General features: G+C 30.5%; 1 protein-coding gene across 1 annotated transcript; it reads right to left on the bottom strand.

Annotated features, from left to right (window-relative positions):
* On the bottom strand, positions 1–27,192 carry LOC143085571 (sodium- and chloride-dependent glycine transporter 1-like). The gene is made up of 14 exons (XM_076262014.1): positions 27,040–27,192; positions 20,255–20,441; positions 19,783–19,914; positions 14,049–14,364; positions 13,514–13,646; positions 12,733–12,867; positions 12,290–12,393; positions 11,699–11,823; positions 11,235–11,347; positions 7,137–7,268; positions 5,419–5,518; positions 4,951–5,051; positions 4,057–4,227; positions 1–3,478 (listed from the first exon to the last, which is right to left on the bottom strand). Exons 1-14 carry the CDS (start codon positions 27,064–27,066, stop codon positions 3,293–3,295), a joined length of 1,962 nt encoding a protein of 653 aa, XP_076118129.1. The 5' UTR covers positions 27,067–27,192; the 3' UTR covers positions 1–3,292.

Here is a 27,192-nt window from a genome sequence, read left to right as displayed (position 1 = left end):
AAATGTAAATTTCATTTTATTTATTTATGTAACAATACAGACCTAAAATGACATTATTATTTGGTGACATAATACAGTAAATAAATATCAAGTGACTAGTCATATGTTTTATAACTTGTTAAAGGTCGCAAATAGCAGATAATTCTAAACTGTATTTGTGCATTACTTTTTTTCATTTCAGTAAACTGAAAATCTTCGACAAGAGTCTGCAATGCAATTTTCTGAGTATATGCATGCACCATAAAAACTTATCAGCAACTTTAATCACATAATTTTCTGAGGAAAAATACTTGTAAGTCATATAAATTCAAATAAACTTTTGATTAATTTCAGTCATCAGATTTATTGTGAAGAAATTGATACATGAAAATTACTGTCCAAAACTAAATGTTGTTTAATTATACAAGAAAAAAATTAAATTTTCCTTAAATCTCATTTCATTACGATAGGATCAAATATGAATATTTGTGTTTATATTTTAACTCAATTCCTTTACTAGCTGGATTTAAACTTATAGATAATCAGAACATAGTCTTTTGTTTAAATCAAGTCACAATCTAACTAAAAAAATATTTTAAACTGCATTAATGATATCGGACTGTCTAGCATAGTAATGCTGTTAAAATTCAATAGAAAAAAAAGTTTTATGCTGATCTTAATTAATGCTACTAAGGGTAAATATTCAATATCTTAATTTTGGCTATTTGTGTAATTCACAACAAAGAAGTCAATTTTATTTGACATTCCATTATGTTTTAAAATAAATTACCAAAAGGTAAATAAAAAATTTTTGGTACCACAAGTCAGCTCTGTACTTTTTATATCTGGGTTGTAAATGCTGCCCTGCTAGACTACTGCATGGTATTAAGTAATTTCAAAACAGTATGATTTGTAATGTCTTGCTAACATTTTTATTCATCACAAGAAATCAATTAGCAAATGAAAATCTTTAAAATGAAGGACCAAAAACATTTTAAGACAAGTTTGTATTGAATGTTACTTAAGTTAATAAAACCAGTCGCATATTTGCTCATTACATACAAATTAGTATAAAAAATTTCAGAGTAGTTGTAGATTCCATAAATATGAACTTATCAACTTATCAAACAAAAAAATAGTTTTATGATTAATTAACATATAAGAATTTACAGCTATTCAAAATTTAAAAGAGATCTTTTACCATTTCCTAAGGGCTATTCCAGAAAAAAATGTATGGGGGGTTGGAAGGCAGTTTTTGTCAGCACCTGCCACCCAGACAATTGTATTTGAGAATTATAGTGCATTATAGTGTGAAAAGTTGCTCTGATACCCATCACCCATGTTTTATTAATATAATGTGCCTTCCAACCCCCCCATACATTTTTTTCTGGAATAGCCCTAATTATATATCTTACAAACAAACACAAACCATGAATGTAACGATGTGAGAATTATTTTTAAACATTAACTGGCAATATAAAAAGTTCATGAAAACTTAATAAATTTATTGTAACAAATTCAAATGCTGAATGTAGTTTTGTATGTACTTTTCCAACTTTGATCTCATTGTTATAACTTTTTTGAAAAAATCTAAACAAGACAGAACAGTCAACAAAAAATGTACAATTTTAAGAATATTCAAAGTTTTTATGTCCGATAAATTAACAAAAAACAGTAATGCATTGACCTTAGCATACAGTTCTAGACATAATAATTTAAAACAGCAAAATATTACTTACATACGTAAAAAACAAAATAAAAAATCACTAATTACTGAAGAGTATTACGATCAACACAAAACTATTGTAAAAACATCACAATATAATCACCAGTTCATAGATCATTTTTTATAATACTGCATAACTTACCGAAATTTACAATATTTCAAATTGGTTGACATCATTAAAGATAATTTTTTTTCTTTTTTTCTTTTAAAAAGTTTCAAAATTCAAGATATGTTTGAATTTCTTTTATTAAAAAAATATATATTCGACACAATTTGCTGTATGATATTGAGTTTACACTGTTAAAATAATAAAATACCAGTATATATTTTAATATGTATTTCAGATTATGCCACAATGTTGTTCAGGCTAAGATGTATCTTCTATATTTAAAGTACCTGTATTTACTTGAAGTAAGAAAATTAAAACAAATAGAATTTCTAAATAAAGGATATCTCACAAAAGATTTTAAATAAATTACTAAAAATCAAATTCTTAACTGCAAATAAAATTCTACATTTGAGTAAAATGATCCATGTGACTCAAAAATCAATTTTTCAAGTTGAATGTGACAATTGATTACATTAAAATCAATGTAAAAACATTTAATGCTGGAAAATTCATTGCTCCTGAAATTATGACATACAAAAAAGTCCAAACTACATGATAGACATCATATATAAAACTACTACATGTTTTAAACAATATAAAAGTAAAGAAAAGTTTAAAACCAGAAAAAATAATTTAAAATCTGAACAGCTTCCTTCACACTGTTATAAGTATATAAGTATAAAAAGAGAAATCTGCAAAATAGACAGTTTAATTAAGATATACTTTACATTTCCAAAGATAAATAAAACAGTCTTCATTCACATAAGAGAAACTTTTCTAAATTCAGAGTCTAAATTTTAAAATAAATAAAACAAAGCCAAAGAAAATTAAACTTAACCTTTTATGAAGGAACACAGCTTGGATTGTGTACCCATTCTCAATTATTTTAACCATGAAGATAACAGAATGTAATGTGACAAAGTTTATATTACAATAATTAAAATACAAATAACACTATCAACTCAACATGTAAATCTTTCAAATATAAAATCTAATAAACTAAAACTTTTCTAAAAATCTTTGATCATTCTGAAGTAAAGACCTCCGCATAAATGGAAATTGGTCAATAGGTTTGATCCCATATCAAAACTGATACCATGTTATGCATGAACTTTAACTTTTTACGTGCATACAGATACAGATGTTTAACAGATCTAATAATTGAGATTTCAAATAGTACCATTTTATGTCCATTCTGTAAACATATTTGAACATAAGAGTTCTTTTTCTAGTTTGTTATATTCAACTATACGACAAAACTCTAATATCCTGCGTAGTCTCTGACAGCACAGAGAACACATATGTAACTGTGTTATCGTTTAGTGCACATGTGTAATTGTGTTATCAAATTGTGCACATGTGCAACCCTTTGATCAGATAGCACAAGCATAACTAATCAAGATCTGATCAACATACAAATGTCAAAATGGTGGAATAATCACAAACAATCATAAAACGTCTATCTATCCATTTACACATCATAGAACAAAATTCTGTCCTTCTGGTTGCTTTTTAACATCTGATAAGCTAACAATGTCAGTTCTATAAGATATACATATAGGTGCGGTGGACGAACTGGACTCTTTTGAAGCTTCATACTCTAATCTGTATTTCTCTACTGCTGGTCCCCATGACTCGTCAGGCTTCAACAACTTTTGGACTCTCTAAAAAAGACAAATTCAATACTGTACTTATTGCTATGAATGATAATTAAGCTTTACTTTATAAATTGGAATATTATTGTTCAAATTTAAATGAAGATTTTAAATGTGTTATTGATATTGACATGGTATAGTTCTGTGTAAATATTAAATTAATAAAAAACTTTGCGATAGAATTTATAAAGTTGTTCAGATAATATTGCTCCAATCATACTATAAATATATTAACCATAACATGTGTATTAAGATGATGTAATCACAAACTACCTCAAACCTAAACTTTAAACTGATACAGGACGGGCAGACAGACCACAAGACATTATGCCCCTTTACTATTGTAGATGGGGCAAAAAAAAACATTCATGTTACATTCAATCAAATAACTTCAAATCATTCTTCTGTTTTGTATTTTGAATTATATTACAATAAGCATATCCAAATTCGAAAAATTTTCATGAAAGGGTTTTCATGTTATTGAACAGACACTGTTTGACAGCTGCCTGCTTGATTGCCATACATCCTCAAATAATTAACTAATTTTCCCTTTGAAATTCCGGTTAAAAATATGGTATTTTACTCACCTGTAATATTGTTCCTTCGTTACATTTGTAGATAGCGACACCCATACAAACAGGAATAGGTACCAACGACACCAATCCCAACATCCAACCTAAGACAATGGCCCATGATGGGTACTCATAATCACCGTAGGTAACGGGTTTCAACTGTGTTACACTGAACAACCATACAAACTACAATAAAAAATACAATTATCATGTTTCAACTACATATTTATTACTAACTGAATTTTAAAATAACGAGGACATGTTGGAACAAAATTGAAGAGTCTGAATTATCTTTTTCTTTGTTCTGACTTTTAAAGAAATCATGGTCAAAAGCCAGCAAATCACAAATCACATGAGCCAATTCAGACTTTTGATCTCATCTAAGAAAATAATAATCTGTTAAAAAGTAACATTTGTCAGGTAATTATTACATGTAACTAACATATAAACCAAGTCTGATGTTTACATTGTTAGTTCAAATATTAGGCTGACAGTATAGTACAAGTGTGAAGGCAGAGAGAGTGAAGGAGGTGTACATCACTAAAAATTAATATATATTCCAGTTTTCTGAGAATGATGTGCGTCTCCTACCACTTCTAAATGATATATTTAAAACAGCAAGTTATGTTCCTAGCTATATTTTAAAATAATTTTCTTGTTTTCATCTCAAACTCTAAACTATAAATATAGATGGGTAAAGTGGATTATTAACAAGTTATTTGTATGAAAGATGAAAATTCTTTAAATATAATGTATCAGCATCTATTCAAATCATTATCTTAAATATAGCTGTTCAGTGTCCTATAGTTGCTAACTTCTATGTCATTTAGTTTCTGGTTGAGAGTTGTCTCATTGGCAATCATACTACATCTTATTTATATTGATTTATAATTGTATATCCATACGTACAGCAATTACTACTGGAGTGATATATTTCCAGCAAATTTTCCACCAGATTGTTGGTTTGTATCCAATCATCAACTCAATATCCATGTAGAATCTGTCTGCACCTGTATAAAGAGTAAGTGTTGTATATAAGAATAGCTTTCTAATGAGTAGGGTCGACTTTAATTACTGAAAAGCAATAATTAAGAAACAAGCAACCATATCATAGTTCTCCAATATTTAAAGTGTACACCGTTTCTATGTCTAAATAAAATAACATGATCTTTTTCATTATTTTCTGTTATTCTATGCAAATTAGAAGAAAGAAATATGTTACATACTGTTATTCAAAAAAACTTATAAAGCAAATAAATGGCAAAATTATAGTAATCTGAAACTTGTGAAAAGCTATCAATATTTTTCTTCTTCTCATAGTTCACAATCATAAAATGCATATGATCATGATACATAATTTTCTAATTATTGACTTACCATAAATCCATCCAATAACCACACATTCAGTTAAAGATAACAGCATTAGAGAAAAAGTGGAACAGTACCAGTCCATGATCTGTAGCCAGTAGATACCTCCCTGTGAAAAATTAAACCAATAAATTATCAATGTAATGTGTAAACACAAGCAGCTCACCACAAGTGGTATATTTACTTAAAATCATCAATTAGTCATTTTCCCTTTTTTATAATTTAATTCTAAATAAACAAACAGCAAAATGTTCATTTGTAACATACCCACCCTTTTAATTTTCATTTTGACAGCAAGATTATGCCCTGCCTTAAACGACAACTTTAACCTAATATGGGACAGATTAACAAGCAAAATGCACAGATCACACAATAATAAGTCAACATATTCTGTTTGTGGTGCAAAAAAAGTTAGGGCTTTGTTCAGGTTTTGTCTTCCATTACATTCAAAACTCCCATAAATAACTATATACTCAGTGATCTGGAATGTTTTTTTCACTATGGGCCCAGGGCCCCTCAAAAATAAATTCAATGGGCCATTCTAAAAAATAATGGGCCATGTTGTCAAATGAGTGGGCCATTTGAATTGACTTCTGTAAAAAAAAAAAAAAAAAGTATCTGTATATTTTGGCAAAGAGGTGTTGGTACTTACCTTTATAATTTTAAATAAAATCATGGATATTGTTCCTGTGATTTTGTAATTTCAATTTCAATGGATATACAATAACTTCTCCCAACCCCAACAATATTTAAGTTAACCTTTATTTACAATGTTTAAACTGGTACTTTTGCTTTGTTCATGTTCATGGTTTTTATTGTACATTAAATTTGGGTCTTTGTCGATACCATACTTATTCCAGACGTTCCGTATCAGAGGACATTTCAGGCATTTCCTCTGCACTTCTTGTATTATTATTACTTTATCACGGTGACAAGAATAACAGTATAGAGTACCATTAATTCATAGAACAAAACAACAAATTGCTGAGGTCATGTTTACAAAATGTCAAAACGAGTCAAAGACCAAAAAATGACAAGGACAATTAAGCGTCTTTTATGGAGACAAAAACTATATTCCTAAAAAGTCTTTGGGGTTCTTCAATGGAAATAATAGCAAGCTAAACTAAATAAGATTATTATTAGAGTTAAATCTCATCTGAACTCGCCAAATTTCACGAATTTAAATTTGTTTATAAAAAAAATATATCATGAATGATGGTTAATTATGTTTTTCGGGTTATCAGTTAGACCGCATGATTCTATTATTACAATAGGAAATCATAGGGAAACACCCAAGACGCTCCAAAAACATATAGGTGCTCCTATTATTGGAGGAACATTACACAGTTGTGTACACACACATGGCAGCACGGAACACGATCGGAAATTCATTTGACGATATCTAAACGTTTGGAAACTAAGTGAAAAATATCGTTGGCCACGTTGGCGCTTACATTGGTCACTGTATGCGTCATTTCTTGTCAATATGCACTATAGGCGCAGGGCGCACGTCCTTCCCGATCACTGTATACTTAAATATTTTGGTAATTACTTTTAGAGTATTTCATTAGAACTTCCTAACAGGATATTACACTGTTGAATAAAATTTTAAATTATGAATTGGAATATACACAAAATTGTAAGTGCCTGATGAATATACCTTGGACTGTTTCTCCACCGCCTGACCTCAAATACACCCATTACTAAAACATGCAGACAATCCTTACCTCAAAAATACACGGTAGTCCAAGTAAGAATTCAACAAAGCACATGCCAGCTGTAAACAGAACTTTTCTGTTTCTTAAATATTCTGGGAATTCATCAATGAATGCACTGGTCATAGTTTCAAACATTCCAAACTAAAATAAAAATAAAAGTCACTCATTAGCACAAGAATATTTAATATTGTCAATTCCTTAAAAAGCTGGGAAAATTGATCATTTATTTTTATTATTGACTTAATATAATAAAATAATTATAACTTTAAGGCAAAACTTTTATAAAACTTTTATCTTTAAAATTAATTTCCCAGCTTAATGTATCAACCCACAATAAGACTGACATTTCTATTTAAACTACTAAACAAAATGTGCAGTAGATTTATCAAACATCATTAACATAAATAATTTAATATAAAATTTCCAAAAATGTCAAGTTACCATTTTCAAAATCTTAAATTGTGGGTTGATTTTTATCTATATGTTGAAGCACCCATATTTAATGGTACAATAAAATTAAATTTGACGGGTTAGCATAAAACAGTTGTTACATTATACAATTAAAAATTTTGACAATTTCCTCATTTCTAAACCATAGTCCCATTTGACAATCAAGCAATGTCTTTACTACAAAGCTTAATTTTTCCATGTTAGAAAGTTCATAACCAATAAATATGAGTGCTTATCAGCTTAAAAATAACATCCTACAATAATTTAAAATTTGTATAAATATGTTTAATCAAAACAGTATTTTAGAACTTTTTTTAGAAGGATTTTTATCAGAGAATTTTATCAAACTTAAGGGGAGGTAGTCAGAATTAAAATGCAGATTACCTCCCCTTTACCAAGTTCAAAATATTGTTTTGACAATAGTAACAGTTGATAATCATACTATGGTTAAACATCTGTGGCACCCAGGATGCTGTCTTCTTCTGGACACCACAGTTCTGTGAGAGCAAAATTGTCATTATGACCATTAGCATTACAATACTCAATTAAATTCACTGCCTTCTAGTTTGTACATTTTGTATGCAAATTAATTTTCCAGAAATCTTAAAACTATAAGTTTTTTGATGACCTGTTTCTTCCAGGCAATATGCATGCAGCTGTACAAACAAGAAGGCAATCAGTAAATAATTACTAGAAAACATACAGATAAAGAAAATAATACTATTAAAATTGATCACTCCCAATTTGTGTGGAGCATATCTGTTTTAGTGGTAGAAATATCTTCTAAACATTTCACCTGTATATTTTCTAGTTAATCAGTAATAGCAATTTCCATATAATATTAACTATAATAGTATAAATGACCCATCTAGGTAACTCCCAACCACCTAAAGAAACCATATACAGGTCTTTGTGTTGTATACCCTTTTCCCCACAGGGGAGATAACCCATTCCACCCTCCTCCCATAAAGACCCCCCTACACCCCCAATTTCCCATTTTACTAATTTCTTTACATCTTACTATGACTAACGCTGGAACCTGCCTTGTACACACTTCCAGTTTGAGTCTGCATCACGGACGCGATTTTATACTTTCACACATTGCTCGTACAATCATCCAAGTTTACAAAAAACATATTCATTCAAAAGTACTTCTGATCCCTCTTAAAATTTCCTCAGTTACAGAAGCCTAACATCTTATTTTCTAGTTTTAACAGAAGGATATATGAAACTGTGCAAAAATTATTTTCTAATTTCCGTACTGTTTCATCAAGAAAATTTCAAAAATACAATATCTTTACCCATTTACCTAAAAATCCCTTACTAGACTCCAAAACCATCTTTTAAATCTAATTTGCTTTTGATGCAACAAATTCAAAATGTTGTCTATAGAGTATAGAGCATTAAACTAATATGTTGAGACTTGGGTTAACCCTCTACCCTCTTTCTCAGCCCTTTCTCACATTTACCTGTTTACGTTGATGGAAGTCGATACATCTATTATATAAAGATCAAAAATACATGTTAAGATCTAATTAAACAGATGCTTCCAAGACAAGAAGAATAAGTGAAATACAAGTAATTCCATGGTCAAATCTATTCCGAAAATTTAATTTTAATAATTCATTTTTCGGGTTTCTAATAAATATGTAAAAGTTCTGATATTTTATTCTTTGCTCAATGTTTAGGGCAGATTATATCTGCTTTGAAAATCTTAATATCATTTATACCATGAAATTACTTTTACAAAATGTGAATGAGAAGAGAATTTGATAGTTCATTCATTTAATTTTGTCGTGAGATAAAATAACTTTACAATTCTGAAGCAGATTGGACGATAAATTTAGAAGATCAGAAAAAAAAAAATCCCTAAAAATCCCATTTTCCTTTCATAAATAATTTTCATATTTGCCCATAAACTACAATTTTCTTTTATATTGAAAACTATCAAAAACTCTTATGATTATGAGAATGGAAAGAAGAATGATGTAAGAATAGATGACATAAAAACTGCAGAAATTTATAAAAAAAATCAAGATATTTTAGAAAAATATAGCATATGATTACATGAAGTTTTCATTTACACTAGAATTACTTGGAAATATTATTATATCTCTTTTAAATCTTTCTTGAAAGTTAACTTGACTTCAAAAATTAAATTATGATATAAATTGACAAAATATCTAACACGATTTTCTTTAAATTTAACATTGCAAAAAAAAAAACAAAAAAAAACACTACATTTTAAATTTAAAGACATTTTGTAAAGAAAGTAGAAAATGTTCACTAAAAAAAAATGTAACTATAGTAAGGTACGTATGTGTCATCTATTCCGTTAAAACTTGTAACTAAATACACCAGATCACAGTCTTCATACAAAACTGACATCATAAGTTGACCAATAACAAAAAAAACTAAAATGATTGGACAGTTCCGATTGGTTAAAATATTTGAGTAATAAGTTGTACGATGTTTGCGATATTATACAAAGTTTGAAACTGATAAAAATTGTGTGATTTTTTTTTTTTATTTTCTTTCAAGTATTTGATTTTAAATCATTGGTTTCATCCCTTGCTTATGGTATAATGCATAAATCTCAATTATGAGAAGAAACCAAGAAAAAAGTTCTCAAGATACTTTTTGAAAAATTATATTAAATCAGCAATTAATTTTGAAATTTTGTCAACAAATCTAAGACAACTGAGTACACAAAAATAAGGAGAAAACAGGGATTTTTACATTTTTCTATTTATTCATGACATAGTAATATAATTCTTAGATTCTTATGCAAAACCCATTTATACATTTGTACCAAAATTAAAATCATCCCCTGTATTTTTGCTTTTTTTATGATTTTTTTTTTCAACAATATTTGAATTAACCATGTGGTTCACTCTTAAATTTATGGTAATTTTTTTTTCAAATTTGCATGAATCTTTTTTTATTTTACTTTGTTCAGAAACTTCTGCAATGTAATAAAACTTACCATTAAAACCAAATAGTTGTCACATGTCATAAGTCACATGACATAATTCATAAAGAGTATAGAGGCCTTATCAGTCAACTCATGATGTTCAGCTTTGTTTTGTTTAATCGCGAAATATTGGAATTCTTTTTCAATAATTGAACACTTTAAAATTCTATAAACACGATAAATAAATTATTTTCTTTGTATTGGGTGCAATTTTAAAAGTATGAGCTAGACACAAGGAAAAAGTGCAAAGGTTAGTTAAAAGAACACTCAGTAATATCTCACAAAAAAATTACACAGGCCAAACAGTATTTAAAAAGAAATAACCTTAAAATGTTTGTCATGGATGAACTCTTATAATATAACATTTATATTTGAAAGGCAATTCAATGCAATCAAAAAGTAGTATCAATAAATTAATTCTACTTTTAAAAGTATCTTTTAAAAAAGTGAGTAGAAAACAAAGACAATATTTTCACGAAGGTATGAAAAGGTTAAAGGCCACTAACTAATCAACCTTTATGTAAAAAAAAAACAACATGATTTGAAAGTTACAAGAGAAAAATTTAATTTCCTTGACAGCATCTAGCAGGGTGAATCAATACCTTAGAGAAAATGACTGTGATTTGGTGTACAACTTATATCTTATCAGAATTCTTAACTGCAATGACAGAAAATCAAGTTACCTGACTGTCCAGTCCAATGGTCAGCAACATCAAGAAGAATAGCACTGCCCACAATGGTGAAATGGGTAATTTAGCTACGGCTTCTGGGTATGCAACAAACACAAGACCTGGTCCTGAAACGTTAATAAATAAATATAAATAATATAAGCCTTCAAAAACATTGATACATTTTTTTGTGAGAAGCAGGCACTGCCTTTATGTTCATTTTGATATTTCAAGGATATCTTCATGCTTCCTTACAACAAATATAATCCTAAGTACATGTAAACTAAAGATTGCATTTATCTTGCAAAGGAAACTAAAATTAAACATTGCATTGTATTTAAGAATTGGAAGGCAATACTATGGATTTCAGATATTTTATTGTAGTTGTCCAACTACAATTTTGGGCACAGAAAGATAACTCAAATTTAGAAAATGACTTGTAACAATGAGACCTTCTCAAGTTTGTAACATATGTGTACCTTGTGTAACAACATCTTCAATCTTGTCACCCGTCTCATGGGCCATGAATCCAAGAATGGAGAAAATTACTAGTCCAGCAAAGATACTGGTTCCGCAGTTAATCAATGGCACTATCATAGCATCTCTATAAATACAAAGAAAATAAACATTACCATTTTTTTTATTTTAAGAACTTATTTGCAACTTAAAGGCCAACATTCACCTGCATCTCATATACCAGTATACAGGCGTAATTCCAGAATTAGTCTAAATTGTGCTTGTTGATAATGAGAGTAATCTACACTTTTTTTTCTAAGACTCAAAATACTCAGAGTGTAGTGAAACCTCAGGTGGATGCCAAAGTGATTTAAAATTTATTTAATTTTCTTGTTTTGTACTGAAAAATTTGATATTTGAACTGCTCCATTGTAAAACTGGATAATTATTTACAAATTTCTAGGTTCTGAAGCAAAAGTAGCATTTTTTAAATAATTTTCTCAGTCCCACAGGAACTATACTTAAATGAATAATATTCAAACTGACTATTTCTGTAACACAAGAAGTTTCATGAATGATAGCGAGCTTTTCTTGTTCTATAGAAGTGTCCATACCTATATACATTGTTGTGGAATTTGTTGTAACTAGCCATTGTAATAAGTCCTCCCCAGGCCATACCAACAGAGTAAAATATCTGTACTGCAGCATCTCCCCACACCTATAAATAGAACAGTAAATTAAATTGTTTATAATGTGTAGTGTAAAGTATGTGCAAAAACATTGATGTATTCATCTTTTTTCTGTGAACTTCAATTTATTATGATTTATTTCCTACAGCATTTGAGCCTTTGAAATGTATTTTATTAGACTTACAGGTTTATCAAGCCCAAAAAACAGAAATGTTAAAACTTTGTAGAATTGCAGTAAAATACAGGAAATGACTATTATTTCATTTTCTTTTCTATATAAATAGTTGAAAACAATTTGAAAATAAAATGTAATAAGCAAATGATTAGGTTTTTAAATCCAACTTTTCATGTTATTTTTAGGGCATTACCTGAAATGTGGCTAACTTTTCCCATTGTGGAATGAGGTAGAATTTGAGCCCTTCTGATGCCCCTGGTAAAGTCACTCCTCGTATCAATAGGATCAACAAAACCAAGTAAGGAAACGTGGCTGTCACATACACAACCTGTCAACAAATATAATGAGATTATTGTAGTCAGTATAACAAGGAAACCACTTCACTTGTATATACACACTTCCTATATATAAAATATTAAATACAGTAGCCTTACAGTTCATATACTTTACTTTTCCAACAGAATCATATTGTGTTATGGAGAGAGGTGTAGGTTGTCAACATTAGTATTTGTGCTACCAAATTAGCAGACATTTTTTTTTGTTGTCGGATTTTACTTGCACATCTATAGATACTACTGAAAGGGTTTCATGATCTAAAACAGTGATGACAGCTTTTTTTAGAGTGTATGTTCTCATGAAGTATGTTGACACATGTTAAGAATATGTAGTTTGATGTATTCTCATGAAGTGAGTTCAAGACAATTTCTGGTTTATTTCATATACAATATCAGGCAATTGAAATACCATCATTTTTTTCTTGGATTACCTCCCTTTCACCTATCGCTGGAGAGAATTTTTGACATCATGTGTTTGCAAAAGTTATAAGTCAATATATGTTAATTCTATTTATATACTGACTTCAAACTTTTGTAAAATTGTGATGATAACCAATCATTTAGCCAAAGGATCACCGATAGAAACCAAACAGAACACATCCAAAGAATCACTTAAAAACCATATGGAACACATCTTACCCTTCCAGATGACTTGACACCTTTACAGAGACAGAGGAACACCAGAACCCAGGCAATAGTCAGGCATATCAACAGCTCCCATCGGATGCCACCAAAGTTTTCTATCCCATCAGTCATCTTCAACACACGATTCCTGAAATATCATAAGTACAAATATTATTTTTCTTCGCAATATTTGAAATTTTTCTACTTTCTTATAATTTTTTTTTTTTTAATTCATATAAAAATAAGAAGATGTGGTTTACTTGCCAATGATACAATTATCCACCAAGGATCAAATGAAGTGTCTGCAAGCAATTACTTATTTTGTGTTCTCTAAAATATTCTAACTTGTAATTTCAATAAATAAGGTTTTTTCTTCATGTTAAAAAATCCTGTTCTAATTCAACTGATAAGTTTATAAAAAAAAACTCTTCTAGTCTGTGTTTTTTTTTTTGCTGTACTTCAGTTATTATATGATATTTTAACATAAATTTGGCCAAATCAGAATATAAAAGAGACTGTGCCAGGCACGTTAATTAGTTATGCAACTTACTCCCAAAACTCTTCACTGGGCGTGATCTGTTTCACTGTTTCATTTTTAAGCATATCTGTTGTATTTACATATTTTAACAATTCATGTGTCATATTTCCAACGGAAGTTGCATTCCACATGAAAGAAGTTGAGTTAACATCGATGGTTTCGTTGTCAGAATGTAAGTAGCAATTCTCTGTGTTCCAAGAATTATCACAGCTGCTCCATGGCAGGATCGCTCTGAAGGACATATACAGGAAGTACAATGTCCATGTTATTATAATGTTGTAATAAACACATACTATCCCTGAGATTATAACCATACCATAACCAACACCTGCAAAACAAAAATAAGAGAATATATGAGCTATACAGGTCATTCCATGCAAAAGAATTTGGCAACAGCAATATCTAATATAGAGTAAGTTAATAAACATAACTGTTCAATTTGTGAATATTCTTCTATGCATATTCTACATCAAAACTTTAGCTTTGAATATAAATGGGGCTTATAATGCCTCTAGTACAAATTTATATTCCCCTAAAATGTTACATCATCTTCTTAACATTAACTATCTTAAGATAAGGACACATTAGTCATAATTACTTCAAAATCACCAATCCTGCCTCTGCTATGCTGGGCATTAGTGATCAATCAAGGTTTAAAGATATATCTCCAGTTCAAATGGAAGTTTTATTAGAAATTTTTCTTTTGTTGCCATGAATTTAAAGATTTTTTTATTTATAAAAGTCATTCATTTATGGGAATTTTAAAACATTTTATTAATGTTACCTACATGTACTGGTATATGATTACAGATGTTTGTAGAGTACAATAATCCAAAATATCATTTTGCTCAGACATTGCTAAAAGTACGGAAATTAAATCAACTTAAAACTTTGTCTCGACAAAGGATTAACTATTCAGCCTATAATTTTTTTGCACTTTCGTACTTAACTTATCAATGTGTGTGCTCAAGCATATTCATTTTGCTTTCATAATTTATCTCTTCATGTAATCTATACAAGTTCTGTCTGTGCATTATTTCATACCAATTAATGACTCATACTTTCAAAAGTACCTACATGTACATGTATAACTAATCTGTTTTACATCATACATGTTACATAATATATAGTTTGACCTCTATAATATATTGTTTGACCTCTGCTTTCTGGATATAAATCAGGGTTTGCTTACAGGTGCAATTCTAATTCAGTTGAGTTTAAACTGGTAATAAAAAAAAATCTTTTTAAAAAGTTTACTGAGTACTTTAAACAATTATATCACAGAACTTGACTAAACATTTTGCATGTAAAAACTGAAAGTAATAATTTAAAGGGATATTTGTACTAATTAAACCCTATGTATATTTTATTAACATTGACATTGATCAGGCTCAGCTGTGAATTATTTTCTCCTACTAAATAATAAGCCAAAATACAGGTTATTATAGCCCTGAATAGAACACAATGCAGATTATTAGCCATTCCCTCTTCAATTAAATAATAGAGAAAACAGTTTATCACTAAATTACCTCTTAAATACCAGTGGAATAGTGTTTTTTTGTAAATAAATTATTATGTTGTGAGGCTGCAACATCATAGCAAAAAAAACGAAATTATCAATTTATGAGGGGGTAAGAGGGGTCCAGATCCCAAAAATCCCAGGTTAAAAAACACGAAATCCTGAGGTCCTGAATTTAAATAAATTGAAGTCCTGACATCCCAAAATTTGAAAAAAGAATTCCCAGATCCGGAAAGGGTCAATCCCAAAATCCAGCGCTTAAAAACACTCGATCCCAGAGTCCCAATAAAGGTCCAATCCCCCCCCTATTTATACTTCAAATGTTTTGAAAAAATTTTACTCTTGTGTCCTGTTATCAGAATTATTTATCCTTAAATCAATTAGCAACTGTTCCTCAACCTGAGCCACTCAATTTAAATGAACTTTCCAAAAGTTTCCCATACCAAACCATTACATGTAACTTTGCCATAAACTAATGGGCACAAGATAGGATTTTGTGATCTACATTTATATTTTTATGTTGATTTTTAACATTGAACTTAATCTGTTAATCAAGATGCCACTGCCTCTAGATATCTTTTTAACTTTTATACTCTTTCCGGTAAAATTATAAAATGGTGACATTTTGACATTAGGAAGCATTAAGGAACTTTTGTTGATTAAAATGAATTTATAACTATATTGTAATAAGCCAGAATTTTCTCGGTCTTTTCAATAAATTTAACACAAAACATTTCCTGTAAACATTTAAAATGAAACCACGTAAAATGTAATTTGGACTCTTTAAATATACTCAATACACTTTTATTCAAAAATTCAAGATAAAATTCTATTTCCTTTTCTATTACCCCTGTAAAATGTAATTGGATATTCATATTTCTATTTACAATTTTAAAAAATTCAAATACTTCCAGGAAAAAACTATAACACATTTCTCAAATATCTCTTCCCTAAACATATATTATTTACACTGAAAGGAACTTTTCAACATTAAATTTTTCATAAGTAGAAACAATAACTTCATGATGAACAATTGATTAATAGTTATGACAGAAAATGTCATCACAACATCTATGAATAATGTTTTTGTAAGGCGGGTCAATGACCTTCATATTTATGGGTTCATTTAAAATAACAATTTGGTGAACATGCATGTCCTGCATGCTGAAAAAGGCTGGTTTCCCCACTACCCAAAAGTAACATCACTTTTCAATTTAACGAACAATACACTTTCTAGGGAAGGAAGTATTCAAACAAATACATGTAGTTGGAAGAGGCACTATTGGGTTCAATTTTTATGTTATAAATTTATCAACGATTAAAACATTTCGTACATTGTGATTTTTATTTCAAGTGTATAATATCCATCCATCTCCTGTGTTGTTTACTGCTTTAAATGGCTATACATATTCCAATGACATCACCATGCCAGTCTGATTAATCAAGATATAATTACAGATCTCTTTCTTCAACTTCTAAAATATTTCTTTTGTATTGCCTCATTATGATCCTAAAGATTCTCTTTTATTACTGATAATTAATTTTCCATGGCTGCTTAGTGATGTAGTAATGTTTGAGGATTACCAGAAATCTCAGACTCCATATTGATTTTTATTTAATATAATCAGCTTTAGCTACCAAAGAAATGGGAATTTTCCATCAGCTGTTTCCTATGTGATGAAGTTTACCAGTACAATTATGTACATATTGATTATACAACTATTTCATGACTGTCTGCATAAATTAAAAGAACATGTATGACTGAGCAGTCAGGAGTACTACTTATTCAAGTGATTTCATTATCACCTATTTCAATCAGTGATTTTTTAAATTCAGTTATCACCTATTTAAGTGATTTTGCTGTTACCTTTGATCTTCAAATGCTAATTTCGTTGATTTTCCATATTTTCACAAACTTTACTATATGTCAGGAGCATTGTTTCATTTGAGATATGATGTAAACCCCACTTTGCTTTGTTTTCTATGATGTTCAAATGATGAAATGGTTTCTTAAATCATTTCATATTTTTTTTTTTTAAGAATTGATAGTTTTTAGAGAACAAATAATTATCTAATGTCTTGAGGAGCCAAAATTCGTACAAGGCTGTCTCTCAAGCCTACATGTATGGTCTCTATGAAAACCACTATTTCCAAGTCATATGCACTTATTTGTATGGTTATTAACCAATCTTTGCTCTACACAAATAAGAACATATTATGCAACAGGTCTTACATCTTTATATTTGAACAGGGCTTAAGGTAAATACTTGGTGCTGTATACATTATGTACTTATAAGCTAAACAAAGATCAAACGGTAGGCTATTTGTATTGTTGAATAATAAATAAACATAATAGGATAAGTAAATTCATTCTTGCAATTATAATCCCCTTTCATACTGGTTAATATACTAGTCTACACCCCCGCTCCCACTCCTATACAAATCAAATATTTTACAAAGAATAATGGTTTGTATTGTTCATTCAGAACAGAAGATTTTTACAATAGATAAGAATAATACAAATGTATTCTATGTATTATATTTCACAATACATCTGAGTGATTTCACAATTGATCAGTTCATAGTAATTTAAATAGCACATCATGCACTTTATTTTGTAGTTTGAGTGTTTCGGATATTAGGGACCAGGAACAATTGGCTAAATACTAACTATATGTCTTCAGTTGTCTGATAATTCAGGGAATACAAAATTGTTATTTACAGCTGATCATGATACCTACACTGTAATTTGGAGGATGAATATATATCAAAATTTAATTCAAAATGAGTCCAAAATGTTATAACAGAAAATTATAAGAGCATTTTATCATTGCTATCCATTAACTTCTATACAAAATATTAATACACATAAATAAGAAATGAACAATGTTTCTTCTACACAGTATGACATTATTTTATAACAGTAATAGCCTAAAAAAATAGCACTTTGTCAAATTGATTTTATACATATATCTATTTCCCTCATAAATGGATGACGCACATACAAATTTAGCTGATTCACAACATGTTTCCATTCTCCACAACATAAATATGACGTAAAACTTGACCTTTTGTTTTTATAATCAATGTTAAAGAATATCCAGCATAGTTTATTGATTCTGATACAAATGTACCTGAACATGCAAAAACATAGCTAAGAATATATCTATATAGTTACAAAACAACTATTCACTTACATCATTTTATTTGTCATCTAGTACTAATGTCATACAAACAATGTAAACAAAAGTCTTAGAACCATCCGGCCAAGGTACAAAGATGAGTTTTATATGACTTTGAAAGTACCTAAAATGTTGTATGGCTGGCAGCTGTGAGCTTTGTCTCTAAATTTTGACTAAACATATTGAATTTTTTAAATTAAACTGTAGCTCCCTTTGATAAATTATTTGATATGTGCCTGCTTAGCAACTCTTATCACCACATGAAGCTTGACAGACACAAACCAGGAAAACATTATGGAAAGGTGTTCGATTGCAAAGAATGCATACATTAATTATCAAGAATTGCCAAAAAAAGAGAAAAATTGTTTGATAAGATATCTTTTCCCCGATAACTCACCCTTAAAAGTCAATGATTTCATTTTGATAGAAACACATCTATTATGTTATGCATGCCAATATAAATGCTGTGATATAATTGTTTACAGGAAAAGATTACCACACATCACAGGAAGTCTTCCAGATAAGACCTTCCCCTTTATCTGGGTAATCCCTATCCATGGTGATCATATTTTACCTAATTAAAAATAATTATCTTAGACAAAATAATGCCTCACAGTTGATTTAATCTTGACCGATTACTTTCTTCTATCTTTTTATTTATTGTCAGCTGTTAGAAAGGTAAATACCTAAAAGATAAATCCCTTTCTCTTCAATACCTAGTGTTGGGAGTTCTACATGACTAAATGTTTATTCATCAACTGCCAAGTTTTGTTATCAATATATTTTTATCATGTGTTAATCAGTGTTAGAATTTTACTAAGATTTGATCTATTATCTGAAACACCAGGCCCGTAGCCAGGATTTTCCAAAGGGGGGTTCGTTTGACTCACAAACTCGACTTTAACAGTCACAATTCGAACAGAACATCGACTTTAACAGTGCTTATTAGTTTTCAAGGGGGGGTTCGTCCGAACCCCTCGAACCCCCCCTGGCTACGGGTATGAACACACTCTTCATATCTAGCTGTCATGTATTTATTAATTACCTTTAAAGAGAGGTGACATCCTCCACACAGTTATAGGACTGAGACTAGCAAACTGTCCATAGCTGACTTCCATAAAGAATAAGGGCATACCACATAGCACCAAAAATATCACATAGGGGATCAAAAACGCTCCTGGAATAAATCAAAATAATGTATTCTTTCTTAAAATTGTCATCTGTTGATAAAATTTCCCCAATCCTTTTCCTAAATATATACAAAATGTACATACTGCCTGTAATATTAGATAAATTAACACACATCTTATGGTATATATATATGGTACCTTTAAGTAGTTTTTAAGGAAAAGTGCTCCCAAATATTTCTTTGATGCATTTGACATGTAAAACAAGACAAAATTGACTTAGTTGAATTAAATTACCCCTCCAAGTCTCAATTTGATATTATTTATTCTGTAATAAATTTGAACTTTATAAAATGTTATATCAATATAAATATATGTAATCTGTCCTACCTCCTCCACTTTTATAACACAGATATGGAAACCTCCAAATGTTCCCTAAGCCAACAGCATAACCAACACATGATAAGAAAAAGTCCAGTCTTCCAGACCAGTTTCCACGTTCTTCATTCTCATCTCCACTTTCAATACTGGACTGGCTGTTCATGGGAGAAGAATCACTATCATCTTCCAATGCCTTCTAAAATTTGGAGAAAAAACATGTACTAATAAATGAATATGAATATAAAGTGTATTACTTGGCTAAATGTTACATTCAGAGCTTATTTTAGAGCTTTTTTTAGTGTCTATACCTTATTTTCATTTCTAAACAAGGCTAGAACTGCATGTATTCAAGTCAAGTCATTTTCCAGATTTGTAAAGGAAAATCCTTAACAGTGCTTCAAAATGCACCAAATTTAAAGTGTTATCCCTATTTTGATTAGTATATATTAAGGCCCAAAAATCAACAGCCAGTTCAGAAAATCAAAGCGCTGTAAGCGCTGAAGGCAGTTAACCAAAAACCAAGGCAACCGTATATATATACTTAATTATGAAAACTATGGCAATGTTGCCTCAACATTAAACATTCATATATAGAACATTCATGTTTATCTAATGATTTATTTATTAAGGCAAATAATTTATATGTTATCAAGGTTTCAAAAGCAATGCATATATCAATGTATATATTTTTATGGTGAGTCTGCAGTGGTACAAGTTCCCAATGATTGCAGTTGTTCTACTTGGCAGTTAACCTTGGTTTTATTTGACTGCTAGAAATTCAAGTTGACTTAGTATGAACATGTAATAGTATGAATGGACTGGTTTCCCTGGAAAGAAAACTGAGTTTGTGTTCTATAGTACAAAAGTTATGAGACACGAATTAGATAAATGTTCACTACAACAGGGATCAAAGGTGAGGTCTGACTGACCTGCCCATAGTAAATGTAAATGATTTGTTATTTTGTCCCATACATATGAATATATATAATTTAGGGATCTCAACGGTTTTCAAGTTCTCAAACAGGTAGGTTTGGGAAAAAAATTGGTTGCTTATATAGGAAATCACTGAAGCGTGACTGGAGCGGGCCCCCACTTATGAAAATTATATTTTATTATATGTATTATATATATATTGTCCCATACATGAATATATATGGTTTAGGGGTGGGGATCTCATTGGTTTCCAAGTTCTCAAACAGGAGGGGTAGGGTGACCCCAGGGACTCCATCTATATTTCATTTAATTAGTTATATTGGCCCATACATGAATATATATTGTTTTGGTGTGGGGATCTCAACCGTTTCCAAGTTCTCAAACAGGAGGGTTGGGGTGACCACAGGGACTTCCCCTATATATTATTTGACTTGTTATATTGTCCCATACATGAGTATATATGGTTTAGGGGTAAGGATCTTGACCATTTCCAAGTTCTCAAACAGAAGGGTATACAGTGACCTCAGGGACTCCCCCTATCTTTCATTTGAATTGTTATATTGTCCCGTACATGAATATATGGTTAAAGGGTGGCGATCTCAACGGGTTTCAAATTCTCAAACAGGAGGGGGTGGGGTGACCCAAGGCACTCCCCCTATATTTCATCTGATTTGTTATATTGTCCCATACATGAATATATATGGTTTAGGGGTGGGGATCTGGACCATTTTTAAATTCTAAAACAGGAAGGGTGGGGTGACCCCCAGCGACTATTCCTATATTTCATTTGATTTTTCATATTGTACAAACATGAATATATATGGTTAAGGGGAGTGGATCTCGACCTTTCCAAGTTCTCAAACAGGAGGGGGTGGGGTAACTCCAGGGACTCCCCCTATATTTCATTTTATTTATTATATTGTCCTATACTTGAATATATGCAGGGGCAGATTCAGGGGGAGGGGTGTTGCGGGCTTGCACCCCCTTAAATTTGCAAAGCATGGGTTGTTCTCAGCTTAATAAAGAATATTCCGATAATTTTACCTCAAATTTTTTTAGCCTCGCTCTGCTCGGCGAAAATTTAAGTTTGTGCCCCTCCTAGCCTAAAAATCCTGGATCTGCCCCTCATATGGTTTAGGGGTGGGGAGCTCGACCGTTTCCAAGTTATCAAACAGTAGGGGTAGAGTGGCCCAAAGAATGCCACCTATGTATCTTATGATTTACTTACATTCTGGTATATATAATATAGTTGCATTATTTGTTAAAATAAAGAAAGAAACTTTCAGCTACTTTAATTGACCCTTCAAAATTGAGAAAAACAAATAACCCTTCGAAATTGCAGTAATATGTTTACACTTTAAAAGCATCTCACATGCATTATCATCATTTATCACTGATAAAGAAAATTTAGACTGTGACCATGAACATTTAGGTATCAGGTCCGTTCGCGCCCAACACACTTTCGCATCCTACACGTTCGCACCTCGCACGTTCGCACCCAAGGTCCGTTCGCACTCTACACATTCGCGCCCAATTTTAATTCACATTCCAGTTGAATAATTGGAAAATTATGATTGTTGTTTAAAGTTGCTTTGGTGTAAATACTGAATGTATTTATAGCTTAATATGAGTAAAACTTTGAAGATTTTAAATGAAAAACACAAAAGATAATTGTTTTTAACAGCTTGGTCCCTTTGACCTGAAACAATAACACAATTAAATATAGCAATACACTATTATAACCAAAACATGATAACATTTATTCAACACAGAAGAAAAAACGTAGTCAGAATCTCCTTTCATTTTAAAACAAGTCAATGAAACAAAATTTATAGCAATACACTAACCAAAACATGATTAAGAGTTATTCAGCACAAAATAAAACGTTGACAGAATCCCACTTTATTTAGAAAGGATTATTAATTTTTTTAACAATACACTATCCAAAACATGATTAAGATTTGTTCAACACAAACAAAATGCTGTCTCACTTTATTTTGAGACGATGACAACAATTATACTTATTAGAACACACTTGCCAAAAATTTGATTACAAAGTTATCAAACACAAAACCAATTAAAATTGGGCGCGAACATGTAGGGTGCGAACAGACTTTGGGTGCGAACATGTAGGGTGCGAAAGTGAAAGGGGGCGAACATGAGTGGGTGCGAACGTGAATGGGCGCGAACGGACCCGGATTCGAACATTTATATTGTTAGATATACTGTTCCCAGCTGTCACATTGTATTGGATTTTTAAATTAAAATTTGTCAAAAAGTAATTTTGAGTTTCTGTATAAAATATTTTTCTGCTTTTTCTTTCTTTTACATATATCTTTTGGTTTACAATTCTATTGTTTATATTCATTTACCATGCATAGATTTATTTTTTCACCTGCTTTGATTTATTTTGTAAATGATCGCCAAACCCGGAATTATCCTTATCCGCTTCCGGAATCGGATCCGATACTGTAACATTTTGTCTTCACAGCCGCCATTGTTATGTGTTTACAATGTTGTTTTTGTCAATCAGATACGATTTTATTCGAATTTATACAATATCTGTCGGCGATTTTCTGTATAAAGCTAGCGGTTGAACAAAATGAACATCGCTGTCATGAATAATAATGATAAAAATAAGTTTTTAGCTCGTTTAATTGGAGACTTTGGTGACTTGCATGGAAGGTTTGCAAAGTAATTTCTTATTTTCTTTCAAGTAGAAGGTGACTACGTCGGGCGTAGCTAGAAACCAACTATCCTAGTCAAAATTCCGCTTGCAAAAGTGGAAGGTCGCGGACCTCGGACCACCGCTAATTTGCACACCTGCCTCCAAATTGAAAAGCTACGAAAATTTCTTTTTCTAATTTGAAATTGCCGCCAACAGCGTGAACAGTTGAACTTATTATATAATAAGACTACTGACGTAATTGTACTACGTATTGATGACAAACAATATCACTACGACTTTTGCCATTTGGGAAATCTAAACTACTTGTCTTAAGAGATTTTCGGCGATTAAATATTTCATACAATTGTTCTTTGACATCTTAGCTAAAAGCACAAGTCATAATGAACTACACAAGGATTCTTAATAAGCACTACTTCCTATGTGTAACTTCAAAACTTTTGGATAAATCGACGATCATTTAAGGTTTTTCTGGTCATATTTTTTGTAATCTAGAATAAAAAGTATTAAAAAATGTTCAATTAGTTATATATAACATAGTAGCGAGCTAGATAATAACAATGGCAAGTATTTCAGCATTTATTGGGTAGAACACAAATCTAGGGCGCTCGCATAATGCAGCTTAACTGCATAAAAATCATTTTCAAATGCAAATGCAATCCATTATTAAAGCCCCCTTTTTTCCTATATTCAAACTTTTCCATGTTTCACTTTAAAATGTGGACCAAGCAAGAAACTCACAAAGAACAATAAATAATAATTAAACCTCCCATCAAAATGACAAACTATTCTTATTTAAAAACAAATGTTCTTTGTGTTTTCCCACTTCATATGTTTGGTCATTAAACTTTGTAAGATAAAATGATTACCATTAATGTAGAACCTTTGCATTGATTACATTTTAAAGCTTTTATACATCTATTCATGTTAAATGAGAAGTAATGAGTATTGAAAATAAGGATATTTTTATAACTTATTTTTTATACTGAGTTATTACTAAATGTACAACAGGTGTTCTAGGTTTTTACAATCCAATTTTTATTATATTGTCTCTAAGGAGTTTTTTGCTAATTTTGTATTCCATCATTGTCCGTAAATTTCTGAAATTCAAGGTTGGAAAAAAATGGTCAATACTAGTACATGTATTTGTGTTTGATATACCAGTATCAGAGGTTAATTCAAGGAAATACAGGTTTTAATTCATTCATCATTGTGATCACTTGAGTTGTGTACATGTAGCATTTTCAGTGCTTGATTTATGCTACATTGTAATTGTTACTTTTGTGTTTAGATGTCAAAATACTCTCTCTGATGAGATTTTTTCCCAGAAAAGGGGGGGGAGGGGGGCAGGGCCCACTGCTAAATCCGCCTCAGGCTGATTCTGTCCCACTTCATTTTGTACCCCAACAAATTACAACAAGAAGCATTCAATTCTTAAATGGACATCAATACTGTATGCAGTCATGTGATTATGAGTACAACTCCACAGGTGAATGGAGCTCTTTGTTAATACTTGACTTTCATTATTATAAGTCTATCATGGTCAATAGTACAGATGTTTCAACAAAAGAATTGTTGTACACATGCATTCTCAAGAGATGCAACAGGCTTTGACAAAACTGAAACTTTCCGGGGACTCAATAATGGTCATAAAATTGGTTGCAAGTTGAAAAATGATGCTCCTATCTCACACTAGCATTTTATTACAAAAAACCTGCATTATACGTCAATTGATCTATGCCAATATATGTCAATTGGTGGATTATACGCCAATTGAGGTTGATTACTGACCTGATGACTTCATGACTTTTGAAACAAGTCTTAATGTTTTATACATTTGTCCTTCAAAATCTGTCTGACTGGTGTTACGTTCAAGGTCAGGTTTAAATGGGAAGCTGATCATGATGATAGTACATATTTAAACATGAGGAAATTTACAAACCTAATAATTAGTAGAGCATGAAAAAGGGAATATCTATTAAGTTGCTCCTATATGTTGAGAGGTACATATATATAATGTGAAAATTATCGCAAATAAACTTTTTACCTTTTTTGAAGGGCTTGCGTGAGGGTTTGGAAGGGATTTACAGAATAGACCCCGAAAAAATAATATGGCGCAATAGTATAAAGAATAACTGTGGAGAAAAGAAGAATAATGTAAAGATGTATAGATACCTTTTTTAGTCCCCCTTTTTACCAAATTCATTTTTTATGTCCTTTGATTTCAAGTATTTTCAATTTTCTGTGTAGTGGTAAATACATATTTAATAACACTCCTGTTATCATGTCACAGACCCCCCCCCTTTTTTCCAAAAAAAAAAGGGGGGGAAGAGGGGGAGGGCCATGAACAAAATAATTTGTCCCGTCTCCAAGTACATATGTAAAATGTACTATTAACAGAGAAATGGACAATGTACAAAATCAAGAAATCATTTTTAACTTACAAATAATGTTCATGAAAATTTACAGACTTGGCATTATTTTCCAGATGAAGAAAATGATGAATACCAACATTATTAAAGGATCGACACACCAATCCACATCGTTTTTCACTTTAAGTCTGATAATTTTCATTAATTTAAGAGATTTGACCTTGTGAGTTATTCTATGGAAACCCCAATAAAATTATGCAGGGTATCCAATTACACTATAGAGGCCCCTCATGGGGGGTCCTAGTAATCACATAATCACCATTTTTTTTGCCAATATAATCACATAATCATTAAATATTTGCTTATCTTTAGTAATCAAATAATCATAAACTAAAAATACAGTCGTAGGTAATCAAATAATCATGAAATATTTGGCTTAATAATCAAATAATCATTAAAAAAACGGCCAAGTAATCACATAATCAAAAACCCCATGAGGGCCCTCACTATAAACAGTTTATAAAGACATCTTGGGGAAAAATAACTTTTCTATAAGCAACATAATTTTTATAAGAACTGAAAACATTTCTAGCACAATGAAATCACATGAATGTTATTTTTTTTTATTAAAGAGATCTGGAAATTTTCCATTGCTAATTCAAATTATAATTTCTACACGTGTTGTATGGTCAATGTAAAAATAGCTATAATATCTGTACAAATGTATGAATGTTAAAAAATACTATATTTTTTTATTTATAAAAAAACAGATTCCAGTTGGGTTTGTAAAATGAATTAATTACCTCTTTAGCTGTTAAATATTTTTCCATAGTTTCTCATGTAAAGTAAACGTCTGTTTCTCTGAAAAATCAATGAATGAATGAAATATTTTGCCCGTCTGCACTACCAATCCCACTTGGCAAGCTAGAAAACATGGAAATTTACCGGAGGTTCTC

The sequence above is a fragment of the Mytilus galloprovincialis genome, chromosome 8, assembly GCF_965363235.1.
Source record: "Mytilus galloprovincialis chromosome 8, xbMytGall1.hap1.1, whole genome shotgun sequence".
In the NCBI taxonomy this organism is placed as follows: Eukaryota; Metazoa; Mollusca; class Bivalvia; order Mytilida; family Mytilidae; genus Mytilus; species Mytilus galloprovincialis.
Note: the sequence above shows the minus strand (reverse complement) of the source record. Positions and strands in the feature narration are given on the sequence as shown.

Coding starts and splice junctions, on each gene's coding strand:
- LOC143085571 (XM_076262014.1), bottom strand. CDS start 27,066: ATGGAAAAATATTTAACAGCTAAAGAG. Junction 14,365..19,782: donor GATGTCACCTCTCTTTAAAG/GTAATTAATAAA, acceptor TTTGTTTTGCAG/GTGTTGGTTATGGTATGGTT. Junction 3,479..4,056: donor ACGAAGGAACAATATTACAG/GTGAGTAAAATA, acceptor TGTCTTTTTTAG/AGAGTCCAAAAGTTGTTGAA.